This window comes from Mesoplodon mirus (assembly GCF_964341445.2).
Source record: "Mesoplodon mirus genome assembly, chromosome: 2".
In the NCBI taxonomy this organism is placed as follows: domain Eukaryota; kingdom Metazoa; phylum Chordata; class Mammalia; order Artiodactyla; family Ziphiidae; genus Mesoplodon; species Mesoplodon mirus.
The window spans coordinates 156,937,805-156,958,499 of NC_138977.1; the positions used below are offsets into that span (position 1 = coordinate 156,937,805).

Sequence of the window (20,695 nt, forward strand, 5' to 3'; positions counted from 1 at the left end):
GACCCTATCTTCAGGTATTGACTGGAACAACTGCTAAATTCTTCTGGCAGCCTTGTTTTTTCTCAGGCAGGCGTTTATAGGGCGTTAGGGTAATCTGAGGGATGTGACCTTGAATTGCTATAAACTATGTTAAGAGTTTTGTTCAAGTCTTTATAGGCCAAGGTTGAGGCATAGTCAAGAAAAGGCTTAGAGGAGCCTGACTAGACTCTGGTCAAGGAGAAAAATCTATGTCAATACCCCAAAGTGACTTCAAATAACAGTAGAATACCCATTAAACCATAATAAATATATCTCGAATTTAGCTTAGTTATATCAAAGTATTCACAGCCACTATGTTGCCTAACACAAGAGGAAGTGTAATGGAGGGGAAATTGGTGTAAAGACAACAGTTTTCACTGATTGTGGTTTAGATATTTTTACTTTTGCAAATTTTACAAAACATGACCATAGATACAGTAAATTTGGAGGTACATTTTTGGAATAGTAGAATCATAGAGACTTGAGACACAGAGTCACTAGCATAGCAGAGAGCCAGAGTGAGGAAATGTTTATAGTTACAATCCCCAGGCTCATCCATGGTCAATTCCCAGAATGCTGGCAAAGATTAGTTTAGACAGATTAAAGAGTTATCCTCTGGAGAGATGGAAAGTTCCCAAAAAGAGAAATACCTTACTTATAGGGGTCCTCTAACAAATGACCATGTCCACAGGTTACCTATAGGGAAGCCCTACCCACATATACAAAACTTCCAATCTGATTTTTAGTGCTATTCTTTTAAATATGCAGTCATAGATCACCAAACCTCTAGGGAAAGCCTCCAGCTAAAAAACACAGAACAGCACCAACTGAATAAAGGAATATCCTCAGAAAAACAATTATGAGAAGATATGATAACTATGAAAAATCAGAAATTTTTAAGTAACAAAATAAAGATTTACTGGAAATTAAAAATGATGTGGAAATGCAATGAGCTTTATATGAAAGAGGTGTATGATAAAGCTTAGGAAATCTCTCAGAGAATAGAACCAAAATATAGATGGAAAGTAAGAGGAAAAGGCAAAATTATTAGGAAATCTATACAGGATGTTCAGGACTCTTCTAATGAAAGGAAATAGAAGAGGAAAAACAGTGAGAAAGAAATTATTACAGACATCAAACAAGAACTTTTTCTATGACTGAAGGATTACAAAAAGACCATCAATTAAGTGATACACAATTACATGTATCATTATGAAATTTCAGAGCACCAGGGATCCTAAAAGTTTACAGATAGGTGGAAAATCACGTACAAGTGATCTCAAATCAAGATTGCATCAGATTTCTCAGAAGAAAGACAGTGGAGCCCTTGCTTTACATAACTCTGTAGAAAAATAAATCCTAGAATGTTATGCCTAGCCTAATTATCAGTCAAAGGCACAATAAATATATTAAAAGACATGGACAATTCCAAAATAATTTGCCTTCTGTGCATCCTTTCCTAGAAATTACTAGAAAATGTGTTCCACCAAAAGGATGCAGTAAATCTAGAGAGGGAAAATAATATCTTAGCCCCCAAATTAGGGATCAAATGTAGGGGAGAACCAAAGGGAATTAGATGATGGTAAAGAGAAGTGCCATGTCAACAGCTGTTCACTATATCTAGGAAGCATTTCATAGTCATTAAAGCAAGACAATGAAGGGCTTCAGGTGAGCTGTCTTTTCTACCTACCCTTGCCCAAATGAATCATGAGTTGCATTTTATCATTTTGAAAATAGTTCAGTATTTATGAGAGATAACAATAATGGATGAGGATAAAGAAAATGAGATTTAGGGCTTCCCTGGTGGTGCACTGGTTGAGAATCTGCCTGCTAATGCAGGGGACACGGGTTCGAGCCCTGGTCTGGGAGGATCCCACATGCTGCGGAGCAACTAGGCCCCTGAGCCACAACTACTGAGCCTGCATGTCTGGAGCCTGTGCTCCGCAACAAGAGAGGCCGCGATAGTGAGAGGCCCGCGCACCGTGATGAAGAGTGGCCCCCGCTTACCACAACTAGAGAAAACCCTTGCACAGAATCGAAGACCCAACACAGCAAAAATAAATAAAATAAATTAATAAACTCTTACCCCCAACATCTTCTTAAAAAAAAAAAAGAAAAAAGAAAGAAAACTAGATTTAGAGAAATTATTTCTCTGAGTCACAAAGTACCTCATGGAGCTTGGAATCAAACCTGAGAAACCATATCCAGGGTACATACTGTTTCACTAACGCATTGTATCAAAATGAAAATGCAAGAGAGAAAGTAGTAGTGCTTTAGGATGAGAGATTATTTTTAAAAGAATAATTACATATTTTAATGTACAGTTTATAAAGTACTTTTCATAATATTTTGGTTATGATAAAGTACTTTGGAAGGATGTTGAGATGGAGAGGTGACATGAGTCAAGTGAGTGGAGAATGGGATATCTGCCAGTAGTAATAGGCTCAAATCGGGGTGGATGCCAGTAAATTCTCAAGATTCACTGTAAACCTTTTATGGTATTGGTAGGGTGTTTTGGAAGCAGATACAAATGACTTTTCCATTGCCAGTGATTTAAGGACTGAACTACAACCTCTGATCTGCATCGTTAACTTGACTTTCAAGCTTTTAATGGGTGACAGATATGTCAAACTGATTTGAGCACTGCAGATGCAAAATTTATGGTCCAAAATTCTTTTCCTTTAGAGATTAAACAGTGTGAAGTGGATAAACTTTTTTAAGATGACGAAGTTTTCTCTCTTTAGCTGCAAATTTTTATCTTAACCGTATTAATTGGAAATGTTCTAAAATGAATTGAGCACAGTTCTTCCATCTTAAGTGGAGTAGAAGAATGTATCTTGAACTTTTATTTTTCTTCTCATTGGTGTCTGTATTCTTCTCTTTGTGGAATATCAAGTTGATAATGTTACAGAACTTTTTAAAAGAATGCACTTCACTGTATTGACAATTTCTCAAATAAATAGGTCCATGCCTCAAAACATGTTTTACTCTGTTTCATAGATTTTATGTTAGGAATAACATATGGGGGTGATGAAATCTGACCTCTTTGTGCAGCCATGGAAGTAACCAACTGTGAAGTTGGCAAACATCACTAATAGCAGATAAAGGAATGTTTAATTGAGTAACTGGTCTTTCTAGACCTGCTGGCTATTGTTTCCCAAATCTAAGTAAATTGGGAAATTAAAGATGCCTTATAACCCTTTAGTAACTTCAGATATTCTACTCATAATAAAAACACTTAACACATTCAGTCACTTAGCTTCTTTATGTCTTAGTTTCTTCATCTTCAACAGAAATGAGGGGAGTGCAGTACCTGTCTATAATAATCACTGTAAGAATTAAATGGGCTATGTGAAAGTATACAACACCTGTCACACAGTAGATGCTCATTAAGTGTCCATTTCCCTGCCCTTCTCTAAGGGTTTTCCACCTTATAAAATCAGATAATTCTATAAGTGCCTGATTCATGCACCATTCATAGGATCAACTTAAATGTCTATTTCCTTTTCCCCTTATATATAAGCTCTTCATTTCAAAAAGAGAAATAGGGACCTTACCCGTTTGTAAGGGATGTAATATATTTTTCTCCATTGCTTATCTGAACTGACACACTTGGACTTTTGCAGAGGAGATGATAATATCTGCCATTGACTAATATTACAAATATAGAAACGGTAAAGCTAGTCCATGCTAATAAACTCCTTCATCCTAGTAAACTTCTTGAATTTCTACTGCTTTTCTATGATAGCTCCACTTGCCCTGTGGAGTAACAGCTTACTCTCCATCAGGAATATTAACCTCCTAAAGAGGTACAGTCCTATCAAAACATACAAACAATAATTTGGCATTGTAATAACTTTCCTATGTATATTACCTCTGTATCAAAGATGTTTAAATTTCTTTCATATCTGAGAAAGAAGGGTAAATCTTCTATGGAAGTGTTTTTTATTATTTTAATTGAGTACATTTAATTTCTGTCTATATGAAACCACACTTATACTTTTTTGCAGTTAAATCAAGAAATTCTTTTTTAAAAAGGGGAGAAATGCTGAACTGAGATTTTAATTAATTTTGCCCTGATTATTTTATATCATCTTTAATATATGGAAATGAAACTTTCATTACACTTTACTTAAAGTATGTCTATTAACTTCTGAATCTTTTGTTTGCCCACTCCCAAATTCCAGCCTTCCTTCTACCCAACCTTTAATTTGAGAAAGTGAAAATATTATCAAAGTTAAGATTCTCTAATAAGGAGATGTGTTATATTTAAATGTTTAAATAATGATATACTGAAATATATAAACACATATACTATATATATGTGTATCTATATATAGATAATAATACCCAAAAACCACACATAAAAATGTATGTATATATTTACAAATGTAAATATATGTGTATATGTATCTACATAATAATACCAGATACCCTCTACCATTCCAATCATAAATATGCTGATTAATATATAGATTACTTTTTTACTGACATCTTTTCTAATTAGTTATCATCTTAGCCATATTTGTATATATGTATTTAGGAAAAATTGTGGTTTTTACATAAATAGAGCAATCCCAATTCTATGTTTGCTTTTTTTAATTTTTCTATCTAGAAATTGACATTGAACGTTGTGTGCGAGAATCAATCAACCTGTTTTGTTGGACTCCTAAAAGTGCTACTTACAGACAGCATGCTCAGCCTCCAAAGCCAACTTCTGATAGCAGTGGAGTCAGAAGTTCAACACCTTATTTCTCCACTGAGTGTCCAGATCCTCCAAAAACAGATCTGGTACGTAGTTGCTGATTTAATTCATAAACTCTAAAACTAGATGGATGTTATATTAGTATACTTAAGTATCAGTATTGTTCATATACTATTATCACTTATGTCTTTTTAACATAGCTATCTTCTAATATGTGACTGTATTCATACAACTATTTCAGGTCTTGAGGTCAACCAAAGGTAAGAGCTTAAGGCCTTCTCAGGTCTTTCCTATGCATCCAAACATCCTATGTTTGCATGGACAGAGTTCTAGATTCCCAGGATCCTGTTAGCACTTTCAAATCCCCCTATGGACATTGCGTTCCCCAGCTTTTAATTTTAGTTTTTAATTTTTATTGTCAGCTTCTTCTCTGCTCCAACTGTTATGGCCACCTCAGACAGCTACAATATTAAACAATTCCTGCTGACTCTTTTTGACAGATACCTCCAGAGAAAAGTCTCTTTGAACAGAGAGGGTTCTGAGTCAGGTCAAATAAAGGCAAACTGTGAGGAGAGGTCTCTAGGGAACTGGAAGACATGTCAAATAATCATAATTCCCTGAAATGATACTTTTTGGGAGCTCTAAAACCACTCTGTTCTGTCCAGTGGTTGCTAGACTTCTGGTTTGTGAGACTGTTGGTTTTTAAGGTGGAGCTGAGGAGAAGGAAAGAGAGTAGGACAAACTAAAGCATCACAGAACTCACATTCTTACTGAAATAGAGGTATTTCTTTTGACTATACTCCATAGATTGCTGCAGACCTTTGTTTAATTTCCAGAATTCTAAAAAGTTCATTTTGATAATCTTTGCCAGTATTCTCATTATGTTTTGGAGGAGCAGCTTTTCTGAGATCCCTACTCTGCCATTCTCACTGATGTCACTCACATTCTAAGCTATTTATCCACTACATTTTAACTCCTGAGTAAAACAGAAAGATTGAGAGATAGTTGATTTTAAAAGCTCAAAAAAGGAATATTGACAACTCAAGTAATGTGAGACTTTCATTTTGTGATAAAGTAAAATTTTACTAGGAAAAGTCGCTGTTCATTTTAAATTTAAGTGGTTTTAAATCTTTTCCCTTACACCCTCATCTGAAATGAGATTTTTGTTTAAAACATCACTAAATTTTTGTTTGAATGTCACTAAACCCCAACTCACTTTATATATTCCTAATTATGGTAAGTCTCAGAGTTCTGGGTCAATTTGCTAAAACTTTGTGATATAAAACTAACTTTTCGGGCTTCCCTGGTGGCGCAGTGGTTGAGAGTCCACCTGCCGATGCAGGGGACACGGGTTCATGCCCCGGTCCGGGAAGATCCCATATGCCGCGGAGCGGCTGGGCCCGTGAGCCATGGCCGCTGGGCCTGCGCGTCTGGAGCCTGTGCTCCGCAACGGGAGAGGCCACAACAGTGAGAAGCCCGTGTACCGCAAAAAAAAAAAACCTAACTTTTCATAAGTATAAAATAGATAACTAGGGCCTCCCTGGTGGCGCAGTGGTTGAGAGTCCGCCTGCCGATGCAGGGGATACGGGTTCGTGCCCCGGTCTGGGAGGATCCCATATGCCGCTGAGCGGCTGGGCCCGTGAGCCATGGCCGCTGGGCCTGCACATCCGGAGCCTGTGCTCCGCAATGGGAGAGGCCACAGCAGTGAGAGGCCCGCATACCGCAAAAAGAAAAAAAAAAAGTAGATAACTAATAAGAACCTGCTGTATAAAAAATAAATAAATAAATAAAAATTTTAATAAAACAACTAACTTTTCTGTGTACTCATAAGTCAGATATATTATCCCCATCAACAACAATACTAAGAATGGAAGAGAAGAATATACTACATTATTTACATGAAATGTTGCTATCTGAAGAATATTCAAGTTTTAGTTCACTTTTCTTTAGAATTTATTTCATTTTTTATGATAAATTTCAACCATAAAGAAAAAATAATGAATAGTATAAAAACCAATGCATTATTTTTCAACAATATGTCTGAATACATACGATAAAACAGATACCATTCTAGTTACTGGGGCTAAAGCAGTGAAAAAAGAGTACCTGTCCTCATAGAATTTGCATTTGGTGGAGGATATACAGACAATAAGCAAAAAAGGTAAACAATTAGTGTGTTTTTTAGATTCCACATATAAGTGAGATCATGTGGTACTTGTCTTTCTCTGTCCTACTTATTTCACTTAGCATAATATTCTGTGGATCAACCATGTTGTCACAAATGGCAAGATTTCTTTTTTTCTTAATGGCTGAGTAATATTCCATTGTATACATATACACCACACTTTCTTTATCCATTCATGTATTGTTGGACATTTAGTGGCATTTAGGTGCCATGGAGGAAAGTAAGAAGAATAAGGATAAACAAATGGGACTACATCAAACTTAAAAGCTTTTGTACAGCAAAGAAAACTATCAACAAGACGAAAAGACAACCTAATGAATGGGAAAAGATATTTGCAAACCATATATTCAGTAAGAGGTGAATATCCAAAATATACAAAGAACTCATACAACTCAACATCAAAAGAACAAACAACCCAATTAAGAAATGGGCAGGGGGGCTTCCCTGGTGGCGCAGTGGTTGAGAGTCCACCTGCCAATGCAGGGGACACAGGTTCGTGTGCCGGTCCGGGAGGATCCCACATGCCGCAGAGCTGCTGGGCCCGTGAGCCAGGGCCACTGAGCTTGCGCGTCCGGAGCTTGTGCTCCGCAACGGGAGAGGCCACAACAGTGAGAGGCCTACGTACTGCAAAAAAAAAAAAAAAAAAAAAAAAAAAGAAATGGGCAGGGGACCTGAATAGACATTTTTCCAAAGAAGACATACGATGGCCAACAGATACATGATCAACATGACTAATCATCAGGGAAATGCAAATTAAAACCACAATTCAATACCCACTCACACCTGTTAGAATTGCTGTCATCAGAAAGACAACAGATAATTGTTGGCAAGGACATGGAGAAAAGGGGACCTGCACGCACTGTTGGTAGGATTGTAAATTGGTGCAGCCACTATGTAAAACCATGTAAAGTTTCCTCAAAAAATTAAAAATATAACTGCCAAATGATCTAGCAGTTTCACTTCTGGGTATTTACCCGAAAAAAACAAAATTAATTTGAAAAGATATCTGCACACCATTGTTCATAACAGCTGTATTTACAATAGCCAAGATATGGGAGCAACCTAAGTGTCCCATCAATAGATAAATCGATAAAGACGATGTGGTATATACTTACACACACACATAGAGTACTATTCAGCCATAAAAAAGAATGAAATATTGCCATTTGCAGCAACATGGATGAAGCTTGAGGTTATTTTGGTAAGTGAAATAAGTCAGACAAAGACAGATATCACATGATCTCACTTGTATGTTGAATCTAAAAGACAAAACAAACAAATAACAAAACAAAATGAAACCAGACTCATAAATACAGAGAACAAACAGGTGGTTGCCTGAGAAGGAGATGGCAGAAGGGTGTGTGTGAAATAAGTGAAGAAGATTAAAAGATACAGACCTCCAGTTATAAAATAAGTAAGCCATGGGATGTAATACACAGCATAAGTAATATGGTCAATAATATTGTTATCACTTTGTATAGGGATAGATGGTTAGTAGGCTTATGGTGGTGATCATTTCATAATGTCTGCAAATGTCAAATCACTGTCTAGTACACATAAATCTAACATAATATTGTATGCCAGCTATATTTCCATTTTTAGAAGGAGAAGATGAAGAAGAAGGGCAATAGAGAATGCCAAGGAGGAGGATTCTGGAGAGCATTAGAGAAGAGTTACTATTTTATGTGGGGGACTCAAAGAAAATGTAGCTGATAAGGAAACATTTGAGAAGAGAACCTAAAGGAAGTGAGAGAGTGAGTTATATACATTTCTTGAGAACAAAATATTCCATCTTGCAAGTGCGAGGTAGTAACATGCTTTGTATGTTAGGAGAACAGTAAGGATACTATATGTAGAATGGAAAGAGTGAAGAGGAGTGTGGAAGTCATAAATTTACAGAGATCAGTGGTTCAGATCTTGTGTAACCTTAATACTTTGGCTTTATACCAAATGAGATGAGAAGCCATTGGAAGATTTTAAGCAGAGTGGTGACAGGATCAGACTTACATGTAAAAGGATTACTTTGACTACTATACATAAAATAGACAATAGGAGGGACAAAGGTAAAACAGGAGACCAAAGACGAAGCTATGATGGCTTAGAACCAAGGGGTAGTAGTAGAGGTGATGAGAAGTAGTGTTACTGAGTCCAAGCTCATACTACTCCCATACAACAGGCCAATAAATCGAGAGACAAGTTGTTGGAACAAGGGATAGTGACTTTATGCAGAAAGCCAGCTGACCAAGAAGATGGTGGACTAATGTCCCAAAGAACCGTCTTACCCAAGTTAGAGTTCAGGCTTCTTTTATATTAAAAAGGGAGGTAATGTGGTTGGTTGTTGCAAACTTCTTGATGTTGGAATCCTTTGTTCTTACCACTGTCCACATAGGTCAGGTCATGATGTTCCTGTAAACCTCCAACAAGACAAATGTTATTCTCTGTTCTGCAACTTTTTATCTCTATGTGAATGGAAAAAGTATTACACCTTTAGAGATCAGAGCCTTGAAAATGGGCTATCCTGTTTATTTCAGGCTGTAGGCAACATTCTTAACTTGCAGCAAAAGCAATAGAATACAAAGGTTAAAGTAAAAGAAACAGATCCAATATGGAGTCAGATTTCTTCTTCCCTATTACAGCAGTAAGTATATTTTGAAAACAGAACCAACAGATTTTGCTGACTCATTGAATGTGAGGTACGAAAGAGAGAGTAATCACGGATGAATCCATAGTTTTTGGCTGAGGCTAGAAGGATGGTGTTTTGGGTGTTCTCATTTGCTGATGTAAGGAAGACCATAGGAGGAGCAGGTTGGAAGGTAAAATTCAAGTGCTCAGTTTTGAACACGTAGATTTAGAGATTTCTATTAGATGTCCATAAGAAGAATAAATACATTATTTTGTTAGTTTTATGAATAATATCTTTTAAGCTATTATGTTTTCTGGTTGATTATTCCTGATTGATTTTAGTTTATTTTACATTCATTTTATAGTTAGCAAACTTATTTGATTTTTTAAAAGTAGACTTTATTTTTTAAAGCAGTTTTAAGTTTATAGCAAAATTGAGTGGAAAGTACAGAAATTTCTCATATACTCCCTGCCCCACACATGCATAGCCTCCCCATTATCTACATCCCCCACAGAGTGGAACATTTGTTACAGTTGATGAACCTACATTAACACAGTATCATCACCCAAAGTCCAAGGTTTACATTAGGGTTCACTCTTGGTATTGTACATTCTGTGGGGTTGAACAAATATATAAATGACATGTATGCATCATTATAGTATAAATGCCCAAAAATTCCACTATGCTCTACCTATTCATCCCCCTTCACCCTCAACCACTAGGATACAAACACTGATCTTTTTATTATCTCCATAGTTTTGCCTTTTCCAGAATGTCATATTGTTTCCTCCATGTCTTGATAGCTCATTTTTTAGTGCTAAATAATAGTCCATTGGTTGTACCACAGTTTATTTAACCATTCACCTACTGAAGGACATCTTGGTTGCTTCTAAGTTTTAGTTATTATAAATAATGCTGCCATTAACATCTATGTGTCATTTTTGTGTGGACATAAGTTGTCAGTTCCTTTGGGTAAATACCAAGTGTTTTGGAATTTATTCTCTTTTTAAATCTAGTAGATTGTAGAGTCTCTTGGATGTTTATGTGGCTAATTCAATCAACTACACATATGAATACATTTATCTCTTGCTAGTTACTACTTTTATTATTATATCTCTGATTTTATGTGTATGTGTATCTTATTGCATTGCATAGGACCTCTAGTAAAGTAAAATAAAAGTGATGAGAGTGGGTAGATTTCTTTGTACCTGAATTTAATGAAAATCCTTCTAATTTCACCATTAAGTTTGATTTTTTTTTTCCCGCGGTACGTGGGCCTCTCACTGTTGTGGCCTCTTCCGCTGCGGAGCACAGGCCTCCAGATGTGCAGGCTCTGCGGCCATGGCTCACGGGCCCAGCCGCTCTGTGGCATGTGGGATCCTCCCAGACCGGGGCACGAACCTGTGTCCCCTGCATCAGCAGGCGGACTCTCAACCACTGCGCCACCAGGGAAGCCCTGATATTTTTTTTTTAATTAATACTCTGAGTAATGAATTTCCCTTCTTCTTCAATATTATTAAGAGTACTTGAATGAGTGTTGAATTTTATCAAATTCATATTCTATTAATAAGGATTGATTAGGATCATCTTTTTTCCTCCTTTAATCTGAGAATGTTTACATTATTAAAAATTTTTATATTGCATGGTCCTTGCATTTCTGAGATAAAGTCTACTAGGTCTCTACAAAAATGTAGTACTGACTATATTCAATTTGCTAGTATTTGCTAGTATTGACTTTCTGCATCTATACTCATAGGTGAGATAAATTTATAATTTTCTTTTCCTGTCTGTCCTTGTTAGTCTTTGATCTTAAGATTTTATTTCTCTCTCCCTTTTTTGACTGTCTAATCAGTTTGTATAAGAGGAATTATCTGTTTCTTATAGATTGAGTTAAACTTGTCTATAAAACCACCTGAGTCTGATGCCTTTTAACCAGGGAGATATATGGTTATCCATTCTTCTGAGTCACTTTTTATAAGTTCATGTTTGAAAATTATCTGTTATCTACGCTGATTTTATTACAGTCCTTTTTAAAGTATCTATTTTGTCTAAGTTTTTATATCCATTCTTTATATAAAATATTTTTACCTGTTTTAACATTTTACCTCAAATTTTGTCCCCCTTTTCCATCCTAGTATTGTTTATTTGAAGTCTTCTTTGTTCAGATTTAAATGTTAGAATAATAGAAAGTAGATACAAAAAATTATGTATGTATGCCTTACAAAAGCATATTCACTAAATTTAGGATAATCACAATTCAGATTTACATACTGTATATTCTATGTTAGATTCTATAACAGATAAAAAATGGCTTTTGTAAATTTAAACATAAACTTCACTCTGTGACTTGTAGAATCAAAGCTTGAAAACAGCTCTGAGAAGAATATTACACTTAACTTTAATTTATCCATGTGTCTATCATATTTATTCCCAGAAGCAGATGACTGTAGTAGAAAAAGCATGAGCTTTGCTATTAGATGAACTTAGTTTCAAATTTCAACCCTATTCCTTTTTGGTTTTATAATCTTGAATAGTTCACATAACCTCTCTAGTTTCCTGTTTGTAAAAGTGAGCATAATTATAATAATTCCTACTTTGCAGGGTTGTTAAGCACCTAATTCAGTATCTGATACATAATAATATTAGCACTCAAACAAATGGTAACAATCACTATCACACATTTAGTAATTAAAGTTTAAATGTTTCAACTTTGAAACTATACAAAAATTTTCTGAAAGTCTTCTGTATCTAAATAATTTATACAAAAGAAGAGATGTTCTGGTATTCTTCTATTTCCCCTCAGCTATGTCAGCTTTATTACTATCACTTTACATTTAGAAGTCACTACAGACAGTAAGGGTAGGAAGAGAGAGGGAGGCTGGCTTGCCAAAGAAGGAATCTTTTAGGTGTTTTTTTCCTCAGTAATTTCAGTTTAAGATTTCACTCTGACCTTTACCTCTTAGTTTCAATACTATTTTGATCCTCAAACTTGCCAAAAGCATTATTTTATCTAGTGCCAATGTCTTTCACATCTACTTTTCCTTAAATAGCTAAGACTCTGCTTGACAATTCTAACCACAGCTAATTGAGGGGCTGGGTAATTATATATATATATATATGTAACTGATTAATAGAATAAAATGGGTTTTTTGAAAACTGAATATATTTTAGAGAAAGACTGGCCAGCACTGGATTTTTTTAACCAATTTCTTTGTTAAATTTTAATTACCATATTAATTTATTGATGACTGGTATAAGTTAGTTGCATGTGCACTGTGACTAAGCAGGAATTATTATTCTTGTTTATAAACACAAATACTAGTCTGGGATTTTATTAAGTAAATTAAATTTTGTTTTGTTTATGTAATGTTAACTGTTTACATTTACTATTGTTGTAAAGTAAGCAAAACATTCATTGAATTATCCTCAGTTTACAGGTATGCTTTAAGTATAGATTAAATATGAGTTTAGTGTACATGAAAACTTAAAAACACATTTGTATTCTTTAAGTTGGACTAGCTTCTGAAAGTCTGTTATAAATACTGGTCTACAAAGTTTCATCTTGATAATAACACCACTGTTTTTTATAGTTTGAACAATTTAAAAATAACACTACAATGATTTATAGTTTTCAGGTACTCAGGTACAGTATTTTATTTGTTCCTAAATAAATCTCTGAAGTAAGTATTTTTATCCCTATTTTAGAGTTGAGGAAACTCAGAAGATTACTTAAAGCAAGTTAACTTTATCAGTAGTGTGTTGTGTTTTTCTCTCTTACTCATTGAAATGTATATATTAATATACAACATATCTTACTCTATAGTCATTGAGCACTTTTGTAATTTTCTTTCCCTAGTGCATATTTATATACACTCATGTAATCACCTATATACCTGCTCTTAAATTAGTTGAAATGTTTTCACAGTTATGTAAAAAAGCAGTTATGTGACCTCTTTTTTTTTTTAAGGTATTTAATGTATTGCTGGTGGTTTTCCAGAAAAAGAATTTTAAACCAGTTAAACCTCCAACAACAGTAAATGAAAATGCATTGTTCCCTATATCCTCCACAACACTGGACATTATAATTAAACTTCTTTTGCTGACTTGATAAGTTTTTAAAATCTCATTTACATATGCATTTCTTTTATTACTAACAAGTTTAAATTTTTTCTTCTGTTTATTAACCAATTATACTTTTTCTGTGAATTCTCTTCAGATAATTCTTTGTCCATTTTTCTACTGGAAGGCATTTTTATTGATTTGTAGTGTAGTGGTAGAATACTAACATTCTGATACCTTTGGTACATACTTTTCCAGCTTGTTGCTTGCTTTTAAATACATTTTTTTAATAATTTTAACACAGGTTTAAATTTTTTGTGCATGTGATTCCTTCCAAGACATTTTTTTAAAAAATAACATTGGTTTATAACATTATGTAAGTTTCATGTATACAACATTGTATTTCAGCTTCTGTATATACTACAGTGTGCTCACCATCAAAAGTTTAATTTCCATCTGTCACCATACAGTTGATCCCCTTTACTCATTTTGCTCTCCCCTATCCCTTTCCTCTGGTAACTACTACTCTGTTCTCTGTACCTGCGTGTTTGTTTTGTTTTGTTTTGTTTTGGTTTGTTTATATTCCACATATGAGTGAAATTGTATGGTAAAGAAGATCAAAAGAAGTGGCAAAGCCAGGGAGGCATATCCTTAAACTCTACTAATTTAAGTTGATTTAATTAATCATGAGCCCTTATACTGAGAAGAATGGAGCTAGGGGAAGATCTGAGTCTTTGGCAAGAAATTCCATGGTTGGTTGAGAAGACAAAAACTACTCCAGCAAGATTTCTGAAGTCTATCTAATGTTTAAAAAGGAATCTTGATATGAACAGTCATTCCTAAGCAGAACTGATTCTCAGAGGGAGAATATCTTTGATCTGTCTCTAAGTCAGGTTTTTACTTCTGTTATTCAAAGAGAGAACTCCTCCAGGTTGGATAGAGCTAATGAGAACTTGTTTCTGAAGCTAAGGAAGTGAATATTTCACACTGAGTAGTCTGTCAGAGTCTGACACTTAGGACTGGCTGGGTTAAAATTATATGGAAAAGCTGTATGTATTAACATCATATTAAGGAAAATGAAGTTTAATAGATAAAGGCTTGCTATTTTTGAAATCCATACTATTTGTTATTCTTTTGTGTTTAATGGTATAGCTGATTGTTTTCTGTATATATAATTTATCTTCTACTAGTCATTTGTAATAGCCTGTCACTATATTTTAATCCATTTAGCATGACCATGAGGTTCCCAGATTATTCAGTTATTATCAGGTAACTATTTACACTTGAGAGCTGCATTAAAATTCCTAGACAAATTCTTAAATTCTTGGTGATAAATATCCCCACATCCTTAGAAAACGAATAAGTAATTCAACAATATCATATGGTTGTCTCAATTATATGTAGATCTAAAGATAAAGAATATTACCAATCTACAATAGCTTTTTTTTACATGACTGTATTATTCTATTATGTATACACACATACACCTACACACACACACACACACATGCACGGAATGTATGTATCTTACCCTTTAGGACACCTATCTTTTTCTTACACTCCCTTCACTTTGTATTCCACTTTCTCCTTTCCCCTGACAAAAGTCACAAATTACTCTTTTCAGTCCCTGATCTCACTTGACCTCTCTTTTTTTTCCAAACATAATCTTTCATGGATTTTTCATGCACCCCAATCTCCTCGTTTTCATCTTTCCTCTCTGTTACCTTCACTCAGTATCTTTCACTGTCTTCACCTGCCCTTGCATGTCATTAAATATAGCATTCCTCAGGGATCTTTATGAGCTTCCTTCTGTTCCCTCACAAGATGGGTATTAGACAGTCTTTTATACTTCCATCAAATAGTGACCATGGCTTCCGGTTATTAGCTCCTGCTCAAGCTTCTCTTGCTAGCTCTAGGCGACCAACATCCGATGCCTGCTCAACACTCCACTTGGATGTTTCACAGGTAACCTCTAATTCAGCATGTCTAAGACTGAATTTATTTTCTTTTCCCCTTAAAGCTGCTCCTCCTCCAGCATTCCCTATATCAGTAATCACCATTTTCCTTCCCTAACTTGTTCAGGTCAGTATGTAGATTCATCTTTGATTCCTGCCTCTCCTTCCAAATTCAGTTCATCAGAAAAACCTGTTCACAAATCTATTCACTGCTATTTCTGATACCATCATTTTAGTCAAGTTTACCATTATCTCTTATCTGCTTTCCTGCAATTTCCTGCATCCATTCTTCTTCCTCTTTCTTCAGACTTCAGCTAGCATAATCTTTTAAATTTTTTTAAACTTAAAACAACAGTAATTTATTGTCTCACACCTCTAGAAGCTAAAAATCCAAAATCAAGGTGTTGGCAGGGCCAAGCTCTCTCTGTTGGCTGAAGGAGAGAATCCTTTATCTCTTCTAATTTGTGGTGTTTGCCAACAATCCAGTGTTCTTGGCTTATAAATACATCATTCCAGTCACATGGCCATCTTCCCTTTATATGTCTTCACATCATCTTCCCTCTGTGCATGTTTGTCTCTATGTCCAAATTTCCCCTTTTTATAAGGACACCAGTCATATTGGATTTGGGCCCACCCTCAGCATAATCTTTTTTAACTAAAAATCTTGACAAGACTCTTCCCATTATCCTTACAATAAAATTTAAAATTCTAAACATGGTCTACAAGGCCCTGCCCAAATCTTTCCACTGCCTACCTTATCAACTTCTATCAGTATATCTTTCCTTCTTATTCTTCTGTGCTTTAGGTTTCTCCCAGTTTTAGGAATACCCTTTACATAATTCCGTAATAAGGTCTCTATAGCTGCCTACATTTCCTTTATTAAACTAAATTTCTGAAGAGTAAGAACTGCATCTTACTGATTTTTGTGTTCTTGTTGCTTAGTATAATTCCTGATGCATCGCAGCCTCCTAATAAATAAAATAATAACATACATTCTTCTCTGATAGTTTGTGGGTACGTTAAGGACCCCCAGGGCCTAATTCAATGCCCAAGAAATAGTGTGCTCTCAATATATATGTATTTAGTTGAAGTAATTACCACAAATAAGGTTTTACTGGTTTACTCTCAGTTGAATAAAGCATTAAGCCACAACTCTTTATTCATCAGGCATGCTAGCTTTACCTACTTTTCCTTCATAGCATACGTTATATTGATCATTATATACTTATATATTTTATACTTATCTTTTGTTCTCCACTGTATCCCCAAAACCTATCACTGTGCCTGGCTTATCAATAAATAAATAACACCTAGTAATCAATAAATATTTTTGGATGAATTAACGAAAAGTTAATTCCAGTTAATCATAGTTTTACTCTGTTTCCTATGAGACAATGTATCTAAAAAATGGTCTTCAAAGTATTCTATAATACTTGTTGAAAATGCATATTAAAGGCTCCACAAACATCCCATATCTACTAAATCAATCTCCGAGGGTTGGCGCCTGGAATCTATGTTTTTACTCAAGTCCTTGGGTGATTCTTAATGTGATATGTGCATATAGTTTTCTCATGACTCATTTTTGAAGCTAAACAGAAATGTTTCTTCATGAGGGAGGGGCGGGAACCACAATGATAAGACCTTCATATTTATGGTTATAGTGTTATTTTATTTTCTGCGTTGATTTTTTGTTTGTATTTTTTATACTAATTACTTGTTTTATAGTTACTTATGTCTGACCTTTTTGACCAGTTAACTTTCCTTTCATGAAGCAAAATCACCACCTGTTTCACTACTCAGCAATCTCAGCCTGCTCACTCTCTGAGTCTCTTCTCTTGTCTTTACTGCCAACGCCCAGCCCTCTTATAAATCTCTCTCTCCCTGGCTATCCCTCCCCTGCTTGTTCTGCTTTGTGAGAGCAGTTTTTAGTCACTGGTACTAACATACAGCACTGGAATTTCAAAGGCCTTTCATGTAGAAATAAAGTAGAGAAATTCATCTAGGACTCAAAAAACTATGTTTCCTACTAATACTTTATGTTTTCTCTCTTGAAATCAGTAAAAAGTAACCCTATTGAATCAACTCAGAATTTATGTAGTGATTCAAGTAATAATTACAGGGTATTAATATATGAGTCGGTATGATATAAACATAATTGTCATATAACATGGAAAGCATCAGGAATTGAAAGTGACACACTGTTCTCCTTTCTGATAACTTGAAAATATGAACAATTTTGCTTCAAGAGAATAAATGTAAAGAAGCGAAATGTTGGTAGGGATTAGGGAAAAATCAAGAGAAGACAATGATTTTTTTAAAAAGCCTTTAATTTTACTTTTCCTTTTTTCCCTCATTTTAAGAGAATTTTGACTGTTTTATTCATTCAGCAAACATTTGTTTTAAGCACCTACTAAATGCCAAGCACTTGATAATTTAATTTGTTAAGGGCTTTACAGTTGTAGAGAGGTTTTTACAGTCCTTATTTCATAGTAGTATGGACTGCATCTTTTCAAAGTATCTTGCTAACTGAGGGTACATGAGGAAAGGTGGCTGGGAATGTATCTTCAGTTCAGATGAAAGAGATGATCAGCAGTGCCGCAGCCTTGCCCCCATTACAACCATGCTGTTCATTTTCCATTCTCAACTGTTGTTTAAAACAGAGCCCCTCAAATCCAGAGTTAGCATATAAACTTCCTTTCCTACAGTCTATCAGTTCCAAGTTGGGGGTGTACTTTACTTCAATGCACCAGAAAACTGTTTTGGCAGATGGAAATAATGTATCAGGAAGGGATAAAAACATGTATTAAAATTGTTTGGAAGGGTAGGCTGAACCAAAATCTCAAATCCTTTGCTAAATGAAACAGAGTATAAATAAATAAATGTAACAAAATAACTTAAGGGTAATTCTTTATTTCCAGGTCAAGAATATGTAAATTAATGATGTGCGTTTATTGCTTTTTCTCATTGACCCTAAATGTTTTTTTCTCATTTAAAAAATCTAATTGTTTCACTGCAGCAGTCTGAAGCTTGAAACATTTACATATTACATATCTTGTTATATTTTTAAACATTTACTACTATCCTTTTTTTGTGAAGTATGAGAAATCAAAATTCACAGTTGCATATTAAAGATCTGTCTTCCTCTGAGTTATAGAAATCCCTGGGTCTTATGCTAAATCATCAAATTAGTAAATGCCACTTTTCTGAATGTAGATACTTCAGTGTACATCATCTGTTCTGAATGGAGCAGTGCCCTCTTAATACAGCAAGTGAAACAAGGGCAGAAAAAATGCAGAGCCAGACAAGAATCAAACAATGACTGAATGAGCACTAGCTTTCTAGAGTGTACTGTATTGAGAACAATTTTGGGGGGCAGAGGTAGGGGCTAGATCTTGGGAAGGAAAAGAGAGGTGTTTAGAAGTTTGGGGTAGGAGGGTATTGGGGATGGAGTTCTTGATGGAAAACAAAAAAGAAAATAAGTAAGAATTCTTGTCATCTTTGGTGAAAATAATAATTGTCATGATTTAAGGTAGAGAATCCTACTTAGAATTGGCCCAAGCCAGCAGCTGGACTGATCTGAGACACGGCACGCTTCCCTACAGACATCAGGGCGAGGCTTTGACACACATTAGCATATCTGCATTGCAGTCGATAGGAAGGTTATGCTGGTGACAGTTTTTATTCCTTTGCAGGCTGATTTAGTTCAGTATTGATTTGAGACAGCTCCAATAGCAGTGTTTTTTCACGGGTAAGTCTATAGAATATATTTTCATCATGAAGAGTAATGGGCACAGATAGCACAATTCCAACCTGCTAATGAATATCTGGGGTCTTCCACTGAGATCTTTCTTATGCAACCTCAAAGTTCAGGGATGCCATTTCAGGTATCAATGACATTCCATGGCATTTAAAGAGAAATGGATTCTGGCACAATTCTACAGAAGGGCTAGCACAACAGACAGACATGTTATATACAGGATTCAGTGAGTCTAATGATTTTCACAATCCCAGGATATAAATGTCCTGTTTTTTTCAGCCATTCTCTCAGGATATCCTATAAAATATGCAAAATAAATAATCAAGCCTTGTTATATGAGAAATAAATCTACTACTAAAAATTCAGTTTGTTAACCCGATTTGTACAGGTGCTAACACAGAATTTAACAAATAAAGGTACATAATGAAAAAAGAAAAGACAGATTTTATCTGCAGCATTCTCACATCTCCTAGAGAATCATTGCTAAAGGTTATTTCTTTCTTCGTTTCCCGCGAAAGCCAAATGAGCAACTAAACTGGAATTATTTCAAAATATGTCTATCTGAATTATAGATATTATTAAATTCTACAGAAATTAAGTAAAACAAACACTAGCAAAGAATAGATAAGAGTCCTGACAGGCTTGATTTAATTAATATATTTTAAACTTTTATGCTTATCAAATAGATATTTGAATTAGTTTAAGATTAATAAAATGTTTTCTTGAACAAACTAAATGGTTCCCACTGATTCATATACTCTTATGGAAAACTAGATTCCCACATGTACTTATATCCATTTCCAAATCCTGTTTTCAGTTATATTCATCTGTTTCAGTTTCTTTTCCAGTACCAAGAGGTTATTAAAATTATAATTATGTCATACATTTGGCACTATGTTTCTATGGGAATTGTAGAATTGACTTGTCTTTTTCCTTCCTCCCCTGAAAAAAAAAAAAAACACTTTGGTGTTTATATTGTGATTAAATTAAAGTTATAAATAAGTAGAAAAAATTGATATACCATATGGAGAGTTTATTTTTTCCAAAAGCAGTGTATGCTTTTCTATTTATCCATGTCTTTTAGTTCTTCTGTGGCATTTTAAAGGTTTCTCATGTATTTCTTATTAGCATTATTACTATTTTATGTTTTTTTGGTTTTTTTTGTTTTTTTTGTTTTTTGCGGTACGCGGGCCTCTCACTGCTGTGGCCTCTCCCGCTGCGGAGCACAGGCTCTGGACACACAGGCTCAGCGGCCATGGCTCACGGGCCCAGTCGCTCTGCGGCACGTGGGATCTTCCCAGACCGGGGCATGAACCCGTGTCCCCTGCATCAGCAGGCGGATTCTCAACCACTGTGCCACCAGGGAAGCCCCATTATTACTATTTTAACCTTT

At 35.0% G+C, this 20,695-nt stretch overlaps 1 protein-coding gene and 1 long non-coding RNA gene across 5 annotated transcripts in view; one reads left to right on the forward strand and one right to left on the reverse strand.

The window, feature by feature from the left end:
* TBCK (TBC1 domain containing kinase) overlaps nt 1–20,695 on the forward strand; it is a 231,950-nt gene that overhangs the window by 152,160 nt on the left and 59,095 nt on the right. For all 4 annotated transcript variants that reach the window (XM_082606857.1, XM_082606856.1, XM_082606859.1 and 1 more), the window contains exon 23: nt 4,634–4,809. In XM_082606857.1, coding sequence (XP_082462983.1) covers nt 4,634–4,809 — 176 coding nt within the window. The remainder of the gene's footprint in view (nt 1–4,633; nt 4,810–20,695) is intronic.
* Nucleotides 5,831–6,573, reverse strand: LOC309797349. The gene is made up of 3 exons (XR_014292602.1): nt 6,484–6,573; nt 6,224–6,263; nt 5,831–6,008 (listed from the first exon to the last, which is right to left on the reverse strand). It is a non-coding gene; the product is annotated as an uncharacterized lncRNA (long non-coding RNA).